The 25,787-nt window shown below is 42.2% G+C and overlaps 1 protein-coding gene across 1 annotated transcript in view; it reads left to right on the top strand.

Annotated features, from left to right (window-relative positions):
• The window catches only part of nsmfb (NMDA receptor synaptonuclear signaling and neuronal migration factor b), a 49,554-nt gene that overhangs the window by 8,709 nt on the left and 15,058 nt on the right, over positions 1-25,787 (top strand). The window contains exons 2-13 of the mRNA XM_056417981.1: positions 3,356-3,417; positions 4,034-4,789; positions 4,965-5,037; positions 6,811-6,816; positions 8,952-9,020; positions 18,821-18,873; positions 20,369-20,458; positions 22,139-22,266; positions 22,359-22,442; positions 22,992-23,025; positions 23,789-23,859; positions 25,058-25,137. Coding sequence (XP_056273956.1) covers positions 3,356-3,417; positions 4,034-4,789; positions 4,965-5,037; positions 6,811-6,816; positions 8,952-9,020; positions 18,821-18,873; positions 20,369-20,458; positions 22,139-22,266; positions 22,359-22,442; positions 22,992-23,025; positions 23,789-23,859; positions 25,058-25,137 — 1,506 coding nt within the window. The remainder of the gene's footprint in view (positions 1-3,355; positions 3,418-4,033; positions 4,790-4,964; positions 5,038-6,810; positions 6,817-8,951; positions 9,021-18,820; positions 18,874-20,368; positions 20,459-22,138; positions 22,267-22,358; positions 22,443-22,991; positions 23,026-23,788; positions 23,860-25,057; positions 25,138-25,787) is intronic.

Below are 25,787 nucleotides of genomic sequence, written 5' to 3'. Positions count from 1 at the left end.
TTTCCTGTCGGCTATTGTATGAAGGAATGAAATGTCCATTAACAAATAGTTGTATGACTTAAGCACAACAAAGAAAAGAATACATTTTCAATTCAATTTCAATTCAGTTTATTATATATAGCCCAATATCACAAATTACGAATTTGCATCAGCATGACAAGAGGCATCAGATCCAATGAACATATGAGACGTGAAGTCGCAAAGACTCTGGGGAGGAAGCAGAATTAGTAATATGTGATGGTAAATTCATCCATAAGGAAAGAGAAAAGAGGAGATACACGTAGGTGCTCAGTGTATCCTAATGAGACGTTCAACCCTGAGAACAGTGTGCGTACCACAATGGTGTCAATCTGAGGCGGTTCTGCTGTGGTGCCTTGCAGAGAGTGGACAAATGAAGAAGGAAGATGACCTCGGAGCTCTTTAGGACAATAAGAAAGCATCGGCCTTCAGTTCAACATATCAATAGTTTTGTTTTACGGAACGTACGTTCTTAAATAACATTAGTTATTGTAACAAACAGGCTTATTTGACTCCAAATCTTTTCTTTGATACTAAGTATTTGTGTTGCCCAAGTAAACATAAAAACCAAGTAAACCTATATTTTGAAAAGACACTAAGCATAGAACGAGCATGACCCACGAGAACACCGCCCTCCAACATCATAGTTCCAATCAATCCATCTCTGGAGTTGGTTTTATTTAGCACCTTTAAACCAATTAAATTTGAAGTGCATGACTTAAAAATCTGCAAACAAGTTGAGACGGTGAAGAAATGATATTAATAAATAAAAAATACAACGCTGAATAAACTGATCAGCTTTAAAAGTAGTGCGACATAAAATAAGAAATTAAATATGTATAAATACTAAAAACCAGTGCATGAAAAAGACATAGGATACCGCGTAGAATCACACGATAAAAAGCAAAACCAATTAAAACAAACAAACAATGAAAACTATGTGACAAGCCAGACTGAATACATACAATTTTGGTTTCTGTTCTAAATATATGAATATTTTCAAGCTTTCTCTCTCTCTTTCTCTCTCTCTCTTATTTTTAAAGGTTTCTCTCCACTGCATAAAGTAATAAAGAAGTGCTGTAATAAAGCCAGCATGCCATAACATCATTGCAGTGCACCACATATCTATTTACGTCTCAGTTATGGTTTTCAATTATTGTTATTTGATTGTCACAGGTTTACGTTCTGAAATATAATCTAAACAACCCAGATGTTATATCGCTAACAGCAACACTGGACCGTGGCTAGAGCTAATCCGGGGGTGGGGGGGGGGGGAGATTTCACTTTTCAAGGCCGATGGTCTCCCGAACATTTCCTACAATACTTAATATTAATAAATTGTACAATTTACAACTATTTAACATCACATGTCATGAAAATGAATGACTCAGCAAGTTAGCTTCTCAAACCTTGTAAGAAAAATTATTAGAAACGTTTCAGTCTAAGGCAGCGGAGCGGTGAAATCGCAGTCTTTTTGTTTGTCCTCTGGCCCCCTCCTCTTCCTCTCCTTCATTATCTAGGCTGGGAGCGGAAACATGTTTCAAGGAGAGCCGCCTAATATTTAATTACTTAGAGTGTCATAGCAGGCGGGCACGTAGGCCACGGCAACAACACAGCAATTCCATTTCCCTACACCCCCACCACCCCCGACCCCCCCCCTGAGTTCCATACCTGTGTGCATGTAGAAAAGCCTAATATGAAGGAGTGGGCAGCCTGTTTCATATTTTCTTTCATTTAATTTTTTTACATGTACACTCTGACATTGTGGGAGTCCGTCTGTATATCGGCGCGTGCATGTCGATGTCGGAGGGAGTGGGAGGAGAAAAGGGATTACAGGCCGAGTTCTTTCTCCATGGGTGTGTGTGTGTGTGTGTGTGTGGACACGTTCCCAGGACCCCCCGAAAATTATGGTGATCAAAAGTATGTTGTTGTTCAATTTAGAAAGTGGTGTCCCCATGTGACAGCTCCGAGTCAAAGTCCTCACAGGGCTGTGATTACAAGTATGTGTGTGTGTGTGGCCTACATAATGTATGGTGGGTACTACAATTGTGTGGGTGTTTCAACAAAAGTCTGTATCTCACTACCGAGTACAATACTACGCACCACAGTGAACTAAAGAGTTTCAATATCGCTCTTCAAGGAGAGGTTAGACCGACATTCGAGGGCTCCTTCATTTTTGGCCAATTCAATATAAACTATGGTGTCACAATATTGTGAGTAATGTTCCACTTTTCAATGGAGGGTAAAAAATGTTGACCTTGTGAAGCCCCTCCCCCCTGCTTAGTGATTCATGACATTATTCAGCAAATGGAAGGACCCAAGTGGAGGATACAAAAACTAGCCTCCGCTCAGAATATGATTCAAATTAATTCAGATTTGCTTTACAATATGTGTAAAGGTTGATGTGTTGAGGTACGTGTTTTTTTTAATTTAATGGATCCATAAAGGGGATAATTACGCTGTCAACTTATCGTACCATGTCTGAATATGACCTTTTTAAATGATCGACTTTTAATACAATATTTGGACATGACCGTAATGATATTTACATCCCTTCAGTTTATTTTGTATTGCCCAAACTGACAAATTTACCTCAGAGGGCTTTTACAATCTACGTTGGTTTCAAAGACATTTGGAACTGAAGAATAATATATCCGTTGCTCTCTGAAAGGGTTTACTTACATTATTATTCTATGACATTATATCAGTGACATTAAATGGTCTTAAAATTGTGATAATATCACCATTATTGCCAGGACAATACATTGTTGCTTGGTTAGGGTTATCTAGGGTTAGCTAACCCTTTAGAAAGCGGAACATTAAAGCTAACCATAACCCTTTAGATGGCAGATCATTAAATGGTCTTAAAATGACAATAATATCGCCATTATTTCCGGGACAATATAGGATTAGGGTTAGGGATCGGATCACCTCATGAAAACCGTCTTTGTGTTTGAGTCATTCTGCTGAAGCCTGACGGCAGCAGTGCTGAGAGAGAATGACCCGTGAAGCACTACATCCAAGAGCCCTCGTGTTCTATAAACCAGACAGACAGTCTGCCACATACATTCTCCTGCCAAATATGTTCTTTTAAAATCAAGTATATATGTATCGGTATATTTATGCGAGAGTCACTCACAGTCCCCTATGGAGCCCGTCAGCTGTGCAGGAGAGGGTCCCAAGCTGTCTGCCTTGTGTTTCCAGAGTCTGGATTCAGACGTAGGGTGTTCTACTAGACTGGTAGCATGTGATGACGGCCCGTTTGTTTGCAGAGGCTCTCGACTCTGTGTTTGTGGGGCTCTTTGGGTTAACTGCTGCACTTGTTTTGTCTCCACAGAGCAGCCAGAGCTTTTGGGGAATACCTGTCCAACGCAAACCCAGAGAACAGCAACGGAGCAGGTAGGGGATTCATTCAAATCATCCTCTTCACACCCGACATTGAACACCGGTACCACCGGGTGGCACGGCCGCGTTTGTACAGTTGCAAATGTCTCCGGGGTGAAGGTCCTGTGACCCACTTGGTGGCACGTGATGGGTTAGACGTCGTGGTTATTTTGTGCGTGGAGATGAGCTCTCCAGCTGCGGTCGCAAAGCCTCGAGGCAGCACATTTGTTTCGCACAGGGACGGACGGATAAACTTTGCTGAGCCACTTCCGTCCCAAACTTTTGTATCCACACTTCAGATTAAAAAAACCCCACTGCCTGCAGCGTTGCAGCTGCTCAGTCCACGAGGAGGAGCGTTGATCCTCCTCGACCCTACGGGGCCGGAGGGTTTTTAATATTTCTCGGCTCTTCCGTTTCCAAACCTTTCATCGGTCTTCACCTGCTTATATATTTTTTTATATCTCTCAGCCACCTTTCTCCTCCTCCCAGAAGCTTTGCTGGCTTGCTACTGTTTACCTCTATCCTGCCAAAGAATCCCAAACAAACGGATCCCTCTGTTCATATATACTTTAGCTATTTATCTGTGAACAATGATCTCCATCTTCTTAATCTTTCTCCTTTCTACCTCCAGATCACCTCTTGTCCGATACCTTCCCCAGTCAGGACTCTCCGTGCGTTGGTCACCTGCACGACAGCGTTCTGACTCCACGGATCCTCAGCTTACCCATCGCTAAACCCAACCGGTCCAGCCATTCCAATCCCAGTGCTCATCTGCAGCCTCAAGCGAAAACCCCCCAGGCCCCTTTGTGCCCCTCCAAGCGTCGACTCTCCGCCGAGCGCAGCCTCTCCACAGAGGACCCACCAAGGCCCCAGGGACCTGAGAAGAACGCGGCGGTGAAACCGGCCAGGGTGTACACCATCACCAGAGAAGGGGGAATGACCCTAGGGGGCCGAGGCAGCGAGGAAAGCCTTGAGCTGGAGGTGCTGAAGGGCTCCAGGGTGCAGCCTCCGTCCCAGGCCCCACCAACGGCCGACCACGACCCTTCCTGCACCAGCCAGCCGTCCGCCACCGCCGCCCGTGGCAGCCACCACCGTAGCAGCCATCACCGCAGCAGCCATCACCACGGCCACCACCATCAGGGGGGCGCGCCGCCGGCCCCGCCACAGCCACTGCAAAGCTCGGGGAGCGCCGGCAACATCCGGGACTGGGGGATGAGGAGAGGGGGGTCGCGGGAGGACTACACCCCGGACTGCGTAACCTGCATCCGGGCTCCGTGTCAAAGCCAGCGCTCCCTTGACCTGGACCCCTCATCGCAGGATGGAGGGAAGCCCCGCAAAAAACTGGAGAGGATGTACAGCGAGGACAGAACGTCGACCGATGACAGGGGTAAAGAAAAACAACAGCTATATATTCTTATGTAAATACATAAAGTAGGACCTGTGAAATACAAAACCGACTCTAAATATTTCAAAACAAGGTCTTTTTCTGGGCCCGTTTCACTTCACTCGAGCCTCCTCTAATTGTACCGCTGTTGTTCTGCTCTTGTGTTCTGTGTTCGCAGAGGAACATCCTAATAGCTGGTTCCCCAAAGAGAACATGTTCAACTTTCAGACAGCCACCACCACCATGCAGGCGTGAGTATGGCATGGAGCACCGCCCCCACTCCCACACAGCGGCGCCGTGTTGGCAGGAAGTGTCTCGGCCTGTTCTTTCCAAGACTTGCAGCTCAAAATGTAGTAACATTTATTTTAATGAGCGTTCACACATTTGTTCTCACTTGTTGGTTTCACCCAGATATGAATCCTTTATAACGTCTTAACATTCCACTGTTATGTTCATCTCTGAGTTATGGAAGTTGTCGGCTTCTGAGAATGAAATGACTGTTTTAAGTTTTCATGTTGAAGTTTTTGTCAAATTGACTTCACTGCAAAAGTGCAACCTAATGAGCTTATAATCCAAATAACCAACTCACATTACATTACATTTTGGATTTGAATGATTTCAGTACATTCCTAATGAACGAGTGCATGACAATGGCTCTTTTCATGCTCATTTTCATAATGGTCGATTCCTCAGAAGAAGATTGGGAGATTTATTATTCGAAATGATCGAAGTTCTAGATAGTAACAGAACTAACAGCGCACTATCCGCCGACAGCGCTAACATAGCATGTACATGTAGGACTACAGCCCTGACAGAGCTAACAGCGCACACTACGTCAACAGAGCTAACAGTGCACACTACGCGTACAGTGATAACAGCACACACTATGCCTACAGCGCTAACAGAGATAACAGCGCACACTATCCCTACAGCGCTAACAGAGCTAACAGCGGACACTACGCCAACAGCGCTGACAGCGCTAACAGCACACACTATGCCTTCAGTGCTAACAGAGCTAACAGCGCACACTATGCCTACAGTGCTAACAGAGCTAACAGCACACACTACGCCTACAGCGCTCACAGAGCTAACAGCGCACACTACGCCTACAGCGCTAACAGAGCTAACAGTGCACACTACGCCTTCAGTGCTAACAGAGCTAACAGCGCACACTACGCCTACAGCGCTGACAGAGCTAACAGTGTTTTCCTGTCGAAGTCGTAATAATAGAATATTTATAAACAGAACTGAGATTATGTTAACAAGCCGACACATTAAATTGCGATGGGAAGCGTCTTCACTATTTATTTTCTATTCACAAAACGGTGCTGTGTCGAGCGCTGTTGTGACCGGTTCTTTACTGCGGTCCATTTATATCCAAACAGTACAAAACTTTTGTGCAAAATCTTGGAATGGACCAGATTTAGAAAAGTAGATAATGTGTCTTAGTTATGCACACACACACACTCTGCTCATCGTGACTAGCTAATTATCACCTATCACCCAGATCTCATAATTATGGCCCTCAGAGAGACAAAGCTCCTCACCCCTTGTGATCCTTCCCACTCGTCTCTCCCACACTCCTTCCCCCCCATATGTCAGAGCCTCTCTCCTCCCCTTTTCCATCTGTTTCTACCCGTCCCTATCGGGGTCAGCCTGACACATCCCCCCTCCGCCGACACTGGCCTTTGATTAATATGAAGCTGTGTGCTACAGTTTTATTAACTACACATTGAGTGTAGAACTGATCAACCATGTTTCTGTCGCCCATGTTCCCCCCCCCTCCCCCATGTGTTGATGTGATCAGGTAGTTGTGTGCATTCTCATCCTCCTCCGTCTTCTACTGTTTGTCACTCCGTCCTCCTCACTCTGATATCTTCAGTTGATATGTAATGCCTTTTTGTGTGTGTGTGTGCGTGAGTAGAATATCTGACATGCCCTGTTGCTGACTTCTCTTTCATTTCGTCCTCTATTCTTCTTCCTCTGACTCTCTACGTGGTGGATTTCCAAAACCACGACCGTAGAATATCGTGAGTAACTCCTGCGACCGCCGCCCACTGTTCCTTCCTTGTCACTGCTCTTCCTTTCTTCTTTTTCTTTATATTTATTTTATCCCTCACTCTGTCGGTCGGGGGTTACACATCTTCAACCCTTGTGTGGCTTTGTGCTCTTCAGTCTGCTGTGTCCTTAACCCCCCCTCCCCCTCTGTGACCTCAGTACCTGCTGGACCAGGTGTTTGAAGTTCTAGAGTCAGTCAACAGGTAGCATACTGTAGGAGTGCAATTCACGACAACAAATACATTTCAAGAAGTTAAAATGTGGATGTGATGCTGAAGCTCGTCCGAATGGGGACAGTTGATGAAAGATCTGGCTCCTCACAGCATTTCACCTCCAACACTCTGGGTCCATACATTCTACATTTACAGCCATCAGTTTTTTAGGTACGGTGGTAAGGAGGCGAGGGCGCGGGTCGTTTTCAAATTCTCTGCGTTAAAAGCTGCTCGGCTGCTCTATGGTTGATGAGTTTTACACATGTTAAAATCGCAAGTCAAAGATGTTTTTTTCTTTCAAATACATAAAAAAAAGAAGAGCAACTCTTGGAAAGGTGGAAGGTGGAGAACTACACTTCCCTTGATAGATGAAGGTGTTCCCATTCCAATTCCACGGTTGTAAATGCCTCTCATACGGCCTCAGACGAGGTTGCATTGTGTTACGTTAGGATGGGTTCATGTGCTATTCGCTAAATATTAGTATTGGGCGATTCTAATTTCCAGCAGGGTGTGTTCAAATGCAAAATGTAAAATTACAAAAAATTCCAAAATTATTTAAAATATATATATATTATATATATAATATATATATTATATATCTTTACACAGTAAGTGGTAATTGCTAAAATAAAAATGGTCTCAAACTGCAAAAGTTTTTATACCTGAGTAATGATACTGCTGTCTAGTGTTAGCTTTACATACGCAGAAGTGTGCATAAGTAAATATATATATATATATATATATGACCGTTATATCTTGTGTCTTGTATTTAACCCTCAGTAACGTAATATGCCATATCTATTTTAGTAAATGTGAGGTAAACACAATAAGTGCAACTTGTTGCTGCTCATTTTTGGTGAACTGCATGATTTCATTTGAAGTTTTTACATTACTTTGTGGCAGCATTTCTCAAACGCATTACCATCACAAACACGACCGCCATAAGAAAACTGAGAAATATAAATGTCGACAAACACTCCCACCCCACCACCACCGTTTGGTTTAATTTAGAGGTTCTCTCAGGGTTTTTTACACTTTCAGATGATGGCAGATGGTGTAAGTAGCGACAGGCTGAAGGAAGAGACACTAGCTATCGGATATAAGCGCTGTGTGGACTCCGGTGACTCGGGCCTATTGTTCCTCATTCTAAGCGCTCATCGTCTGTCTGTCCATTGTCAGTCACGCGACAGGACTTCATTTCCAAAAAACGTTGTCGCGGATGACTCTCATTGTGTCCGACATCCTGTGAAGAGCCGTCGGCCGTGCCCCTCTGGGAAAGGCACACCGAATGCTGACCCACTTCCAGACCACGACAGAATGAGAAGTAACAAGACACCGGGACAGAGCCCTGTATGTGAGATCGGGGTTTCAGTATCGAACTGGAGTTGGTCGGCTATACTCGCTTAATAATTTAGTTGAGCTAACGTTGGAGATGAAGGGTGGGTTTCTTGGTGACTCAGTGTCTCTTCCTGTGGATCTTGCATTGTGGTCATAGTGTGTGTGTGTGTGTACCTCTTGATCCACATGTCCTCTGCCTCTGGTGGATGCAACTTCCCTGTGCTGCTAACTCTAACCTCTCTAAACCCTCCCCCCCTCCCCTACTAACCCGTATGGGCTTAAACCCCTGCCAGCCACAACTAAGTGGAACCTTAGTGTCCGAACCCAACTGGACCCAAAGGGTTGGAATCCGCTTAATGTCTCTCGAATTGGTGGAATTTCAGTAAAAAAACTAAACAAACGCTGTTGCTCCAAATAAAAAAGTTTTCGGACGACAGGATAAAGGATTTCTGAGCTAAATCAGTTTTCTAAACAGAGGTTTGGGTTCAGTTTGGGTTCCGCCAAAATTAAATTTCTTTCCCCCACGGAATCCACTTAACGCTTTGACGTCCTGGCAGGGCTTTCCGAGGCATTGCTGAGAGAAAGAGGCGGAAAAGAGAGCAGGATGCTGCCGCCATGATGGAGAGGTACCGTGTCCTCGCTGTCCTGTCCTGTCCTGTGTGGTGCTTCACCGTCCCTGTGGCAGAAACACCCCTCTATTATGGCACAAAACCACTTGGTTTAAGTCCGGGACACGTTTGTTGTTTGGATTTATAAAACGGTACCCTTGTTCTGTAACTTGCCGTTTGTTAAGGACGTAAGTTACGGAACTAAGGTGTGTTCAAATAAGTCACCGTTGACTTTTGGTTTCACACGGGACAAGAACAGCGTTCTCCTGGGTGAAAGTCCTGTGTTTGTTTCAACCAATCTCATTAAACCTGACTCCTGTCATAATGCCCACAGACACTAGAGGTTGGAGAGATCTTAATCTATTTGTATTGCCGATCAACCTTGTGAATCGTCCCCTCTTTAACCTTCTAATGACGATGTCATACCACATCGGGAGCCTTCCGTCTGCTAGACTTCCAGATTTTTTTGATTTATTCATTCTTCCTGGATATTTGTGCTTCTACCAGTACGCTAGGTAAATAAGTAAATACCATTAAAAGTCCATTTCTGAAAGATTTTTTTGGCAGTGTTACAAACAGAGGATAGGGTTTTTAATTGGATCTGTATCTGCTGAAAAAAAGAGTTGATTCAAATGCAAAATTAGACTAGGATCGTCCCGTCCGGTGAAATCAAAAGCACGGTTCGCGGTGGAACCTGCTGGGTGGAATATGCCCAGTGGAACCTGCCCGGTGGAACATGCCCGGGAGAACATGCCCGGTGGAACCTGCCCAGCGGAAAATACCCAGTGGAACCTGCCCGGTGGAACATGCCCAGTGGAAAATGCCCAGTGGAACCTGCCCAATGCAACATGCCCAGTGGAACATACCCAGCGGAACCTGCCCGGTTGAACATGCCCGGAGGAACATGCCCAGTGGAAAATACCAAGCGGAACCTGCCCAGTGGAACTGACCAGTTGAACCTGCCCAATGCAACATGCCTGGTGGAACATGCCCAGTGGAACCTGCCCAGCAGAAAAAAAACAATGGAACCCGCCCAGTGGAACCTGCCCGGTGGAACATGCCCAGTGGAAAGGACCAGTGGAACCTGCCCAATGCAACATGCCAAGTGAAACATGCCCAGTGGAACCTGCCCAGCAGAAAAAAAACAGTGGAACCCGCCCAGTGGAACATGCCCAGTGGAAAATGCCTGGTGGAACCTGCCCAATGCAATCGACCGCTGGCTGTCGAGGTGGTGCCCAGCGAATAATGTGGGCTACGTAGACAACTGGAAGACTTTCTGGGGAAAGCCTGATCTGATGAGGAGTGACGGCATCCATCCCACGTTGGACGGAGCGCGTCTCGTTTCTGCAAACATAACCAAGTTGATCAACGGACAGCCATATCTGTGACAACGCAGGGTTAATGTCATAAAGCAGAAACAGAGTAGCCCCACGCCCCTGTCATCCCTGTCACCCAGTGTCCCCCATAGCACATCCTCCCGGGGCATCCGCCCCTCTCACCCAGTCCCTCCCAGAGCTCCATAGAGACTGTGTCTGTCCCACGGCCACTTAAACTTAAATTAATTCTATCAAAAGAAAGCAGAAGAGGAGTCGTACACAATAACCATATTCAAGTTAACACCATTATTTCAGCAGTGCAACAAAACAGGACTATTAAATGTGGTCTCCTAAATATTAGATCTCTGTCATCTAAAGCTGTGTTACTAAATGATTTAATATCAGATAATCACATTGATTTATGTTGTCTAACTGAAACCTGGCTGAGCCATGAAGAATATGTCTGCCTAAATGAATCGACTCCTCCAAGTCATATTAATACTCACATTCCTCGAGGCACCGGTCGAGGAGGTGGAGTAGCAGCCATCTTTGAATCGAGCCTATTAATTAATCCTAAACCTAAATTACACTACACCTCATTTGAAAGCCTTGTTCTTAGTCTTTCACATCCAACCTGGAAAACACTACAGCCAATTCTATTCGTGATTCTGTACCGGCCACCAGGTCCATATTCAGAGTTTATATCTGAATTCTCAGAATTTATATCAGTTTGGTTCTTAAAACTGATAGTTATTATTGTAGGAGATTTTAATATCCATGTGGATGTTGATAATGATTGCCTAGGTGCTGCATTCATCTCATTGTTGGACTCGATTGGCTTCTGCCAGAGAGTACAGAAACCCACTCACAGCTTTGGCCACACGCTTGATCTTGTTCTTACTTATGGCGTTGACATTGAGCATTTGAAGGTCTTCCCACAGAATCCTCTTCTGTCAGACCACAACCTCATAACTTTTGAATTTATACTACCGGAGTGTACTCCGTTAGTCAAAAGTTTCTACACCAGATGTCTAACTGACAGTGCTGTAGCGAAATTTAAAGCGATTCCTTCTGTATTTGATTCGATACCACGTCTCAATATAACAGAGGACTCCTGGTCTAACTTTAGTCCGTCCCAGATTGATCATCTTGTTGACAGTGCCACAGGCTCTCTGAGAATGACACTGGACTCGATAGCCCCTCTAAAGAAGAAGACAGTGAGGAAGAGGAGGTTTGCTCCCTGGTATAACCCTCAGACCCGCAAACTGAAGCAAACGTCACGAAAGCTTGAACGCATATGGCGTTCAACTAATCTCGAAGAATCCCGCTTAGTTTGGCGAGATAGTCTTAAAACTTATAAGAAGGCCCTCCGTAATGCCAGAGCAGCCTATTACTCATCAGTAATCGAAAAAAATAAGAACAACCACAGGTTTCTCTTCAGCACTGTAGCCAGGCTGACAGAGAGTCACAGCTCTGTGGAGCCGAGCATTCCTATAGACCTCAGTGGTAATGACTTCATGAACTTCTTTAATGAAAAGATTTTAACTATTAGGGACAAGATTAATAATCTCTTGCCCTTAACCAGTGCCAATCTGTCCTCAAGTGGAATGGCCTTGGAAACCGCTGTATGCCCTGGTGTATATTTGGAGGGCTTTTCTCCCATCAACCGTGACCAATTATCTTCAACGGTTTCTACTTCGAACACGTCTACCTGTCTCTTGGACCCCATCCCGACGAGGCTGCTTAAAGACGTTTTGCCTTTAATTGGCAGCTCTCTATTAGATATTATGAATGTGTCTCTGCTAACAGGCCACGTACCACACTCCTTCAAGGTGGCTGTTATTAAACCTCTCCTGAAGAAGCCCACTCTGGATCCAGAGGTGTTGGCTAACTACAGACCGATCTCTAACCTCCCTTTCCTCTCCAAGATCCTTGAGAAAGTGGTCGCAAATCAGTTGTGCGACTTTCTACATCATAATAGTTTATTTGAGAAATTTCAATCAGGATTTAGAAAACACCACAGCACCGAGACAGCACTGGTGAAAATTACAAATGACCTCTTAATGGCAGCAGATAAAGGACTCCTCTCTGTACTGGTCTTGTTAGACTTTAGTGCTGCATTCGATACCATTGACCATGACATCCTATTACAGAGACTGGAGCAGTCGATTGGCATTTCAGGCATGGCACTAATTTGGTTCAAATCCTATTTATCAGATCGATCACAATTTGTATTTGTAAACGATGACGCCTCGATAACCACCAACGTTAATCACGGAGTTCCACAAGGTTCTGTGCTTGGACCAATTTTATTTACCTTATACATGCTTCCTTTGGGCAATATTATCAGGAAACATTCCATAAACTTTCATTGTTATGCAGATGATACTCAACTATATCTATCGATAAAACCAGAGGAGAGCAACCAACTCGGTAAAATTCAAGCATGTCTGAAAGACATAAAAACATGGATGACCTGCAACTTCTTGATGTTAAACTCAGACAAAACCAAAGTAATTTTAATTGGCCCTGAGCACCTCAGAGATCAATTATCTGGTGATGTGGTTTCTGTAGACGGCATTGCCCTGGCATCCAACACCACTGTAAAGAATATTGGCGTTATCTTTGATCGGGACTTGTCCTTTAACTCCCACGTAAAGCAAATCTCAAGGACTGCATTCTTTCATCCACGTAATATTTCAAAAATCAGGCACATCTTGTCTCAAAAAGATGCAGAAAAATTGGTTCACGCGTTCGTTACTTCGAGACTGGATTACTGCAACTCCTTATTATCAGGCTGCTCTAATAAGTCTCTTTGGTCCCTCCAGTTGATCCAGAATGCTGCAGCTCGTGTTCTCACTAAAACTAAGAAAAGAGATCACATAACTCCTGCACTAGCTGCTCTGCACTGGCTCCCAGTAAAATCAAGAATCACTTTTAAAATTCTTCTCTTAACCTACAAAGCCTTGATTGGTGATGCACCATCATATCTTAAGGAGCTTGTAGTACCATATTGCCCCACTAGAGAGCTACGCTCACTAAATGCGGGACTACTTGTAGTTCCTAGAGTCTTAAAAAGTAGAATGGGAGCCAGAGCCTTTAGTTATCAAGCTCCTCTTCTATGGAACCAGCTTCCACCTTCAGTCCGGGAGGCAGACACAGTCACCTCATTTAAGAGTCGACTTAAGACTTTCCTCTTTGACAGAGTTTATAGTTAGAGCTGAATCAGGTTCACTTGGTCCAGCCCCTTGATATGCTGCTCTAGGCTTATAGCTGCCGGGGGACGTTTTAGGATGCACTGAGTACCTATCTCCTCTTTTTTTCTCTCCTTAAGGATGAATTTTCATCTCTCAATCACACGTTACTAACTCTGCTTTCTCCCCAGAGTCCTTTGACTTCACGTCTCATGGGGTCATCGGACCCTATGAGACGGCATAGATCATATCTGCCTGATGGATCGTGGAGGTCTCCATCGTGGAATATGCCTACTATGAACTATTCATACACTCTGTCACATTCATTGAATGTATTTAAACTCTAAATCTGTCCTTCTGTACACATTACATCTATTGCACCTGTCCATCCTGGAGAGGGATCCTCCTCTGTTGCTCTCCTGAAGGTTTCTTCCCTTTTTTTTTCCCCTGAAGGGTTATTTGGGAGTTTTTCCTGGTCCGATGCGAGGTTTTGGGGCAGGGATGTCTATGTGTACAGATTGTAAAGCACTCCGAGACTAATTTGTAATTTGTGAAATTGGGCTATACAAATAAACTGAATTTAATTGAATTGAACATGCCGAGTGGAAAATGCCCAGTGGAACATACCCAGCGGAACCTGCCCGATTGAACATGCCCGGTGTAACCTGCCCAGTGCAAACTGCCCGGTACTCAGAACTCTGAGGTTGATAAACATTCAAAGCAGGATTTAGTTGTTCCTCAGGTCAACACTACATTTCTAGCTTAAGCTAGCAGTAACGACAGCGGTTGCTGCTGAATGAAAGATTCCTCCTACATGACAATCCACTGTTACGAACGTCACACTCTTCCCCGTTGGTGTGTAACGCCTCCTGACAACCAGCAACCGGATACAAGAACATGTTAAAATTAATAACACCGACGACAGGAGTCACGAGAAAGGTTGATGAAGCTTGATTTAGATCTGATCAAAGCAAAATGATGTCATGCTAAAGGCAGATTTCTTTCATAAAGTCCTTTCTCATCTCTATCTTTGTGCCCTTTTTATGCCACCATATATATTGGTGAACAGTTTCTGTGCTTTTACAGGGGGTAAAAACATTCCTTGCTCTCTTGTCCTCCTCTGTGTGTGTGTGTGTGTGTGGGTGTGGGTTAACCAGTGTTCTTCACTGAATACTGAAGTGTCAACGTGGGGTCTATTACTGCTCCGTGAGCTCTCCAAGTAAACAAATCAATCAATATTTGGCAAACAACCTCACAGCCAGCAAGACATTTGATGTTCGAGTCTGTGCGTATGTGTGAATGGTATTTATTTATATATTTGTTCTTGTGTGTGTGTGTTCTGGACTGTCACATACTCTCTGAATGCAATGTGCCTTTCTATTAAAATAGAAAGGTACATCTCAGTTAGTTTCCCCAATGGACATTATGCATGTTTGAATAAGCAAGACATTCAGTGTTTCATGTTTTACTGGAAAGGTCACCACCAGATTGAGAGGGTTGGGTGAGAGTTGCAGTCACACACACAGACGCATGTATTTAAGTACGCCCACACACACATACACACATTGGCATGAATTTGACTCGGTAGTGTTGATGCACGGGGTGTAAATACAACGCTGGCTGGCCGATGGAACCCCCTCCCACCTCCTTCTCTGAGTCATCCCGCTATTTCAGGACTCACGACTCCTGTGATCAACGCTCACACGTCAGTGGTTTTTTGTGGAATACCTCCAAACTGAACTCTTGGACACAAATTAGCTGGACAAAAAATGCACGTGGTCAGGCACTTCATTTTTTTTTTTTACTGTGACACATCAATGGGGCCGTAATGCTGTTTGGTTAGGATTTACACCAATAGCATCAGGTGATGAGACTTAGTGACGTGGTCCATTACAATGGCACGACGACAGAGACTTCATGGGAAAAGCTAGTAATAACTGACTACAGGTGGGTCCTATTAAAAATAATGAGCTGTGGGGTTTGTGGATCGGCCGTATCAGTCGTCTCGAACCTCATCAGTTTCTCACAGCTTTGTGTCACATCTTTTAACTTCACCTCAGTGCTCTCGTCGCCTGTACACTCAACAACTCCTGTTTAATTGGGTCCGACAACATCAGAGAAGCAGTTCAAATGTCTTGTACTTGACCTGATGGATTTTTTTTAATTAGACAAATAGGTCATTTCTATTTTTCTCTGTCCAGTAACAACCAACGAGTTTAAGAGTTTAATTCCACTTTTTCTTGCTGTTTGTGTTTGACTTGCACCTGATATTTTTTCCTTATTCGATGTGAGGTCCTGGGACACGGATGTCTATGTGTACAGATTGTAAAGCCCTTTGAGGCACATTTTTTATTTGTGATGGTGGGCTGTATAAAATAAACTGAATTGAATTGAATATTTCAAAATTTCAGGTCCATGCCTAAAAAATACCTTTGCAAGCTGGTAGTGTCCCACGTATTAAACAACATTTTAAAAAAACATAAATCGGGATATTTTCTTTCCATAACCTATAGGATTTACATTGTTGCCAAACAGTTCTCTGCTGTCATGCATAAAACATATTGGATACATTCCAATCTGAAACGGCTCTTCTCAGAGTCTCCAAAGACAGAATGATTTTTTTTAGTCTGATGAGGAATATTACTCTGTTTAGGTGCTGTTGGACCTGAGTAGTAGATACTGTAGATCACAGCATCCTGACTGAAAGGCAGGTGCCTCTGGGATAGGAAGCTTTTCTAGATCTTTGTTCCTCCATGTCTAAAACTGCTGCTCTTTCCTTGCGGTGTGCCTCAGGGTTTTGTTTTGGGTCCCATATAATTTGCTTTGCAGACATTTTTTTTATGTTTCTCGTATCAAGCATAATCCCATTTGGCCCACTCTGGTATCCTTCACACATCATCATGGAAAATGTCTCCAAAACCAGGCAACTTAACGATGTCATATTCATATATCTATTCCTTAATTTAGATTGATCAATCTAGATTGATAAATAGCACTTCATGTAAAAAGAAATATACATTCTTGATTTTGGGGGGACCTTCCCATTAAGGTTCTTGTTTTTACATAATATAAAGAGCCCTGCATGGCAGGGATGTGCAGATCCGACTGTTTCGGTCCCGATACCAGGGATCTTTGAATTGGTATGATATCAGTGTTTCATTAATAAGCTGTAGGCCTCACTCTGTGGAAGAGAACGGCATTAATTATAATGATATACTAAAACACAGCTTTACTAACTCTGTAATGCCAAATGTAACAAATAAATACATACATTTATTTTAGAGTTATTTAAATGAAGAAATAACAAATTGCGCAACATCCAGAAGAAAAGAGAAATTGCTTTTTTGCTAGGAGAAGCTCTTGGTTTCATACCGTAGCTTAATTTAAAAAGTGACAAACATAACACAAGATATAACTGTATTTATTGTTGTGCAGAAGTGGCAGTATGAAGGAAAGAGTGAAAATATGAAATAACAATAAACAGATATTTAAAATGTGAAGATATACATAGTAAAACCTATATTCAGGGGTTTAATGACCCACTTGCACCCAACTGAACGTCAGACAAGCTTTGATGAATAATGAAAAGCTGCCTTTTAGGCCGCACATTGTTCCACTTAGGGCTGCTTCTCTATTCCGCTTCCTGCCCTGCTTCTCTTCCTTTTTCTCCCTGCTGTCCCACTCTTCTTTCTCCCCATTTCTGAACCATCATTTTGATGCAAAAGAAATTATGAAAAAAAACTGATGGGCAGAGAACGAGAAGATGAAGATGGAAAAAGGAAATACTAAAAGATGATAATTCAGTTGAATACAATAGCCTTTTGAATGGGTCCGAAACTACTCGTCCCTCTTGGGGATTCTAAAGAACTTTAATATGACACGTCTGAGTAACTTCAAACACTTTGTCAATCACTCTACTGGCTTCTGGAGATGTAGAAGCAAAGGATTGGCACCAAAACCACTTGGTCACTTTGGTCCTCTTTGAATGCTAACATGTTAGCACATAGCATGTAAAGTTATCACCGCAGATGGACTTTACTCCTCTTATTAATATGTGACCAGATGTGATTTAACCAAGTGGTATTCATATATGTGTCACTGGTGTCCACATTGAGACCAGACGGCTCCGTCCAACTTAAAGTACTCGATGTAGTCCCAATGACAGTTTGGCCAATCAGATCACAATGGTCTTTCACATTGTCTGCTGGTAGCCTAACAACTACTCGCCAATCCAAACAATGCAAGGTGGAAAGACAATTAAAGACATTAACAAAGTATGTATCACTATTTATTGTCATTAGTTATTGGATTTTTAAGGAAAAAGGGACAATTCAAGCCCATCTGGATGAAAAATGTGATTCCACCTGCTGGTCAATAAAATGGATTTCTAATAGTTTTTTAAAAGTTGCGTCCTGTTTGCTATACTGTTGCTTGTATTGTGGGACAAAAGTATAATGCATTAGAATTAGTTTCTCTAACAATAATTTGTATGTTATGTTTATGTATTTTATATAACGTATGATAAAAATGTTTAAAGTTCACATTATATAAATTAGGCAAAGGACACACCTCATTTCCGCTAACGTCATTGTTTGGATCAGGACATAAAGAAGGATAAAGGGTAAAACACACTTTTAATTGTGCAGCAGAGGAAATATGTTTCGTCTGTCAAAATGATTGGGGAATTGCAAAAAGTTATTTATTTTAGTAAAAACAGAAGATACTTTTTTAACCCTTGTGTTGCCTTCGGGTCATTTTGACCCGATTCAATATTTAACCCTCCTGTCGCCTTCGGGTCAATTTGACCCGATTCAATGTTTAATGTCGGTGTTCTTTCGGGAGTCAACAAACAAACATAAAGTACCTCACACTTAAACTTGGAAAACAATATTAATTCTAATAATTTTCTGGAGATTTTAATAGCTGGGGTCATATTGACCTCAAGGGTAAAATATGTTGGTAAATATAAAGGTAACAGGAGGGTTAAACATTGAATCGGGTCATATTGACCCGAAGGCGACAGGAGGGTGAAACATTGAATCGGGTCAAATTGACCCGAAGGCAACACAAGGGTTAAAACATCAGGCACTCTGAAGTATACGTTAGCATAATGTATGCTAATACATTAGCATGTGCTACTGGAGATTTTGGTACAAATCTTCTTGTCACTGCTCTTGCTCGACTTTCCCCAGTGTGTTTTCAACACATCTGGGTCTTGTAAGTTGGAAACATTCTTTAATTCCCTGACTCGGCTCTGTTCCTCATTCTGGATTTCCCTGTCTTCTTTATCTCTTCCCTAAAATGGTAGAAACTTCCGCAAGCACCTCAGGATGGTGGGCAGCCGCAGGATCAAGGTCCAGAGTAGGTCCTCCAGTCTGTCGGCATGTATGTGTGTACAGTACGCTGATGTCAGTGCATTTTCATGCATTCATACTCAAACATGTGTGCACCCACACATGGGAATGCATGTGTGCGTCATGCATGATGCAGCATATTGATGTTGGAGCATGTTTATGAATGAGATATGACCTTTTCTTTAAACTCCACGTTGATGGTGATTTGGTCAGTCTTCACTGAAGTGTTTTAGACCAGTATTTGTATGTGTGTGTATCAGTGTGTACAATTGCTTTAGGAAAAGGATTGTGTCATTTAAAAAAATTATTTTTGTGCTGCAAACGTGCCAAATTGAGTGCCAGAAGACGTCTGCAGATCTGTGGATCTTCTCTCTCTCTCTCTCTCTCTCTCTAGCCATTTCTCTGTTACGTTTACAGTCAACAAACATGTGCTGGTTTTGTTTGAAGTTTTCGGTAAATGCTAGAATCAATCAAAACATAGCCAGAAAGAGTTAAATATTCACTACGTCAGAATTGTTTTGGGAAAGGCGTATCTCATTCAGCGCATTAAATCTTTTTTTTTGTCAAAGTAAGAAAAGAAAAAAGAATATATATATATATATATACAGGACTGTCTCAGAAAATTAGAATATTGTGATGAAGTTCTTTATTTTCTGTAATGCAATTAAAAAAACAAAAATGTCATGCATTCTGGATTCATTACAAATCAACTGAAATATTGCAAGCCTTTTATTCTGATTTATTGCTGATTATGGCTTACAGCTTAAGAAAACTCAAATATCCTATCTCTAAATATTAGAATATCATGAAAAAGTATACTAGTAGGGTATTAAACAAATCACTTGAATTGTCTAATTAACTCGAAACACCTGCAAGGGTTGCCTGAACCTTGACAAACACTCAGCTGTTATAAATCTTTTTTTTTACTTGGTCTGAGGAAATATTAAAATTTTATGAGATAGGATTTTAGAGTTTTCTTAAGCTGTAAGCCATAATCAGCAATATTAAAAGAATAAAAGGCTTGCAATATTTCAGTTGATTTGTAATGAATCCAGAATGCATGACATTTTTGTTTTTTTAATTGCATTACAGAAAATAAAGAACTTTATCACAATATTCTAATTTTCTGAGACAGTCCTGTATATGTTTTTGCATCAACCATTCTAATGTGATACTACAATATGCTTGTGTTTTGGATCTTTGCACACATCGAAATGACTTTTGGAAATTGTGATGGGCTTATTTCATTTGATATTTCTTTTTGTCTGATTGATGAAGCAAAATAATATTCACAAGTTGCAGCTTTCAGTCAGGAGAGTGCTCGGTGTCACCTGCAACCACACCCAATAATAATCAATAAACTATTACTGGATTACCACATGAAGTAAATATGTAACACTAAGGCCAGTCAACAGGGGCTGTTACACTGGGGTTGATGATCATTTAGAGTATGTGTGTGTTTGTGTGTGTGTGACACTCCCCACTCCCCCCAACTCCATCAGCCTTTGCCGACCGCCGAGCCAAGAGCTTCAGCCGCTCGTGGAGTGACCCGACACCCGTCAAGCCCGACTCACTGCATGACTCCAGAGACAGTGAGTGGACAATCTGTCAATCACAATCACAGCGCAAAATACAATACTGCATAGAATATACACGCTTTGACACTTATGCATATGACTTTGGATGCAATTTTTGCAAATGTACTAACTAAAAAATGCAAAGATTGAAATGCATCACAGAATATATTATATGAGGAGGGATCCTGAGGACTGAGGGAAAGACAATCGTGATGCTAAGAGAAGTCACTTCAGTTCATCCATAAAATGAAACCACGACGGAGGCTGATTGGTGCTTTGGCTTGAACGTTGCTGCCGCAAGGAATTGTGGGACAGCATTTTCTCCTTTCCTTCCCTATGTTAAAGCATATAGGAAAGGAAGCAATGAAGTACCCTTTCCGAGCACCTTTTCTCAACATTTAAAGTGTTTTTTTCTGGCAAATGATTAGGGAATTGCAAATTTAATAGGATTCAGGTACGTTGACCAGCTCTCAACACTTAACCAGAATTTCAGTCAGTTAGGAACCCTCTAAACCAGCGGTTCCCAAACTCAAGAATGCCGCGGCCCAATTTGAAATCTGAAAATCTTCTGCGGCCCACCCAAGCCTTTAATCACAACCAGTGCAGCTGCTCGCCATGTTGGTGCCCTAAGCATAACTCCTTCATGATGCCCCCCTGAGATAGGAAAGTGACCCACGGCGAGCGTTGTCGACGGGGGGGGGGGGGGGGCTAGTGAGAGTGTGTGCACCTGTGTGCGCGGATGTGTCGGCGCGCATCACGGCAGAGCGATGCGACCCGAGAAGTGTTAACGGGGGGGTGGGGTGCTGAGCGATTAAATATATCTCTTGTTCTGCCTGTTTTGTGATATACATGCCTAAAAGGCGCCTAATATTTAAAGACTGAAATAATATCGGCATTATAATTATTATAACTATGAGGATTTTTTTAGTTGACTATTTTGTGGTGCCCCCTCAGGACTTGGTGCCCTGCGCGTAGTGCGCGTTATGGGAGCGGCGGCACTGATCACAACTCTGATCAAAACATAAACTAGGAATGATTAAATGACCTTCAGAATTTACCCGATTAAAAATGTATTAACCGACAATGTATGTTTTGTATACCATTTACTCCGGAGCTCATATATATTTACTTTAATACTACAAGAGGGCGCCCCATTTGACATTGTTTTGTTTGGCGGTCAGAAAAATAGGTCAGATAAAAGAATAACACGTAATTGAAATCATAAATATTTTTATATTAATTTCAAACTTTTCCAAATTGAAAATTAAAAACATTTTATTTATTTATTGTAAATGACCTCTCGCGGCCCACCTGCAGTACCTTCGCGGCCCACCAGTGGGCCCCGTCCCACACTTTGGGAATTGCTGCTCTAAACAAACTATTATTCGACTGTTGTTGTATGTTTTGTCATTGTGTGTCTGCAGTTTATCGTTTCTTTTTGCCACCCATTCACTCAGCCAACCCGGTTGTCCATCTGCCTGTTGGCGTGTGTCGTTGCCGTCTGGATACATCAGGAGAGCGTCGTTTTGTCCCTTTGTCTCGTCTGCCGTCTGATTAGAACTCTGCTCTGTCACTCGCTTTCCGTGCTGGAAAAATAAGCGCTTTAAATAAAGGCACACGCTCCCCTCTAATCTCGTTTTTGTGTTATCCTTTCATCTCGCCCTTTGTTCCTGTTTGTGTTTGTGTGTGAGCCAGGTGGTGAGCTTCAGAGCTCCTCGGGGACTCTAGATGAAGGGCCGGACGAGAACGCCGACTGGGAGGATGAGAGGGAGACGGAGAGGGCGGCCTGTGAAGGAGAAGACTTCATCCCGCCAAAGATCATGGTGCGGATGTCAATTCACACATTTTTATTCTGAAGTCTAACTGAAATATAGGAGTATAAGGGTTCTTCTGTGTGTGTCCTTACTTTCTACAGCTGGTATCCTCCAAGGTCCCAAATGCTGAATATGTCCCGAACATCATTCGTCGGGACGACCCTTCCATCATCCCCATCCTTTATGTGAGTAGCAGCCCCTCCTTTGTGAAGATGTTTCTGCTTTATTGATCCATCAAGTTCTTCATTGGTTTAAAAAAAGCAAGAAAAAAAAGCAATCTTTTTAGATGGACTAACGCTGAAGATACAATCCGATATTCTAACATTCTCAACCATGAGGTACCAGCGTGGCCACATAGTAGTCAACAGAGAACTGCTGTACGTCTTCTTCATTTTAAGTGAAACGTTCATGGTACCCAGAACTTTCCTACCTCGATAATCACCTTATGAACCCTCGTATTTACCTCGTGACCCCTTGGAGGGTCCCTGACTCCGAGGTTGGGTACCACTGTTCTAGGAAATAGGGTTGTAATGTTAATGATTGAGGGAAATTATTTAATTCTGCCTTTGTCGTAAGTAAAAAAGTTGATGTACCTTAATATCAGAAGTCCAATTATTATTATTGCCTGTAAATGATGAAACCTTCTGTGTAGAAAACCAGCAGTTTCCTTCAACTTTAATTTCTGCTCAGTAGTTTCATGAAATATTAATTATGTGTTAAACTTTTATTTAAAGGACCATGAACATGCCACGTTTGATGACATCCTCGGTGAGTATGACCGTTTTTCTCTTTTCATTATTGAGCTCTCAAATGAAAACGACTCTCCTGGTTTAAAAGTGGAAAAGATGAGGGCGGAATAAGTTTCAACTTGCTGGAGGGCAGAGATGACTCATTGTTTTTGTCCCTGTGTACCGTTCAAAAGTTTGGGGTCCCTTAGAAATGACTTTATTTTTCAAAGAAAAGCACTGTTTTTTCAATGAAGATAACATAAATCAAAAATACACACTATACATTGTTAATGTGGTAAATGACTATTCTAGGTGGAAACGTCTGGTTTCTAATGAAATATCTCCATAGGTGTATAGAGGCCCATTTACAGCAACTATCACTCCAGTGTTCTAATGGTACATTGTGTTTGCTAATCGCCTTAGAAGACTAATATCTGATTAGAAAACCCTTGTGCAATTATGTTAGCACAGCTGAAAACAGTTATGCTGGTGATATAAGCTATACAACTGGCCTTCCTTTGAGCTTGAAGTTTGAAGAACAAAATTAATACTTCAAATATTAATCATTATTTCTAACCTTGTCAATGTCTTGACTATATTTTCTATTCAATTTTCAATTCATTTGATAAATAAAAGTGAGTTTTCATGGAAGACACGAAATTGTCTGGATGACCCCAAACTTTTGAACGGTAGTGTATGTGTGTGTGTGTCAAGAGAGAGCCATTGTGTGTGTCTCACCATTATGGTTAAGTGGAAAAGGTGACCTCTCTCTCTCTCTCTCTCTCTGCTTGTCCCTTGCCCAGAGGAGATCGAGAAGAAGCTGAGTGCTTATAGGAAAGGCTGTAAAATCTGGAACATGCTAATTTTTTGTCAGGTGAGTGACAGGATTGACAGGGCAATATTGTGACATCATTGACATTCATATCCTAATTAATATAATATATATTTTTTTTTCGAGTTGGCTTGCACTTCTGCTTAATTAGTCTTTATGGATCTAGGGATGGACTCACATCAGCTGCAGGATAGCAATACGTTTTATGTATTATTTTTCGACACATCAGGAGGATCGTGATTGGCGGAGGTCATAGGTGGTGTCAGGAAAAGAATAGCCCTATGACACAAAATTAAGCATAATAAATTATTATTCTCTTATTACAAAGAAATGCAAGTATGAAATATAAAACATATACATTCAACAAAGGGATTTAAAATTGAATTAACAGTATCGCCTCATTATTGTGCACATGGAAGAGAAATTGCTCACTTTGGGTTCCTGATATCATTTGCTGAGAATGAAGCAATACCGCCATGGAGCTAGAGGCCCGAGAGCAATAATTATTTACTCATTCTGTTGAAATATTACATTTCTGTTTAGCTTTCCAATGCTAAAGTAAGATCTTCTGCAGAAGTGTCCTTTAAAAAAAGTGCCTGCTGTTTCAATTTATCCACAACTATCAGCTCTTCATATCATTTCTTTACCTTATTGAAATATTCAGTTTTTTGCCCCATATTCCCAGAAGAAAATGTAAAAAAATACAAATTAATTTTTTCGCGAATATTTTTCCGTTACAGACGTGCATATTGTTGTTGTGATATTTACGCAAATCTCAACCCATACAGCCAAAACCCCCAGTGAGATGAATATTCTGAAAGCACTGTTTACAATCTAAATTATCCTAAAAACCTGCATAATATTGGCATATCCCACGTCTTAATTGGAATAAGGCCTATTTTGGAACAAAAACCTAATATGCTTTGTGTGTTATATTCTGAATATTTCACCAATCCGAGTAATAGTTGAATATTTGTGTAAATTGAAGCAGCTTGTTTCTGGGGATCAAGAGGTGGATCCTAGTTCTCACTTAAGTGTACAATTGGAATATGTCCCATTAAATAAATAATATTAATACAAGGCAACGTTAAGCTCTGAGAAGCCAGACAAGCTTCAGGTGGTTTTAGTTGGTTGTGCCGATCACAACCAATTGGATGCTTGAGGCTTGCCAAGTAATACCAGGAATGAGGCGACCTTTATATCTCTCTAAACATATAGTAACACAAGAACCTTTCCCCAGGGCGGTCCGGGCCATCTTTACCTGCTGAAGAACAAAGTGGCCACCTTTGCAAAGGTGGAGAAGGAAGACGACATGATCCAGTAAGACTTCCATTATGATACGGACACCCGTCGCATTAACATGTAATATTTAGGGCTGTGAAACGATGACAAATTTAAAGCATATTAATCACAGGTTTCTGTGGATTAATCCTGATTAATCACATATTACCGATATTCTCGGTATAGTTTTGTGAGAACATGAAGATTTATGACAAAAGACGGATATATACATTTATACACAGGGGTGCACATAACTTTTTCAGTGAGTTACTCAGGTGATCAGGTGAGTACCGGGAGATGGTGTTTGGTACTCACTCCATATGTAGCGTCAGCTTTTGTGACGACCACCTACGGGGTGGGGGGGGGGGGCGGGTGGTGAGTGTGCGAGTAGTGTTAACGCGACACGTAGAGACAGAATGACATGCTGCTGGTTAGAGACGATCAACATCAGACGTATTGGAAGCTCATTCTGCGCATGCGTTAAAAAAAAAAACTAATTAATCCTGTAATTTAATCATAATGCATTATTTGATGATGATGATGATGATATATTTATTTGTCGTTTGCCAGAGTACAGGTACAAAAGCATCGAAATTACAAGAAAGGGTGGATGAAAGATTACAGCATAACATGAGGGAAGAAGGCGAGAAAAAACACCAGCCCCCCGACTATGCCCGAGAGGGGTACAG

Source organism: Pseudoliparis swirei, chromosome 7 (genome assembly GCF_029220125.1).
Source record: "Pseudoliparis swirei isolate HS2019 ecotype Mariana Trench chromosome 7, NWPU_hadal_v1, whole genome shotgun sequence".
NCBI classification, from domain to species: domain Eukaryota; kingdom Metazoa; phylum Chordata; class Actinopteri; order Perciformes; family Liparidae; genus Pseudoliparis; species Pseudoliparis swirei.
This window is presented reverse-complemented; position numbering and strand designations above follow the sequence as displayed.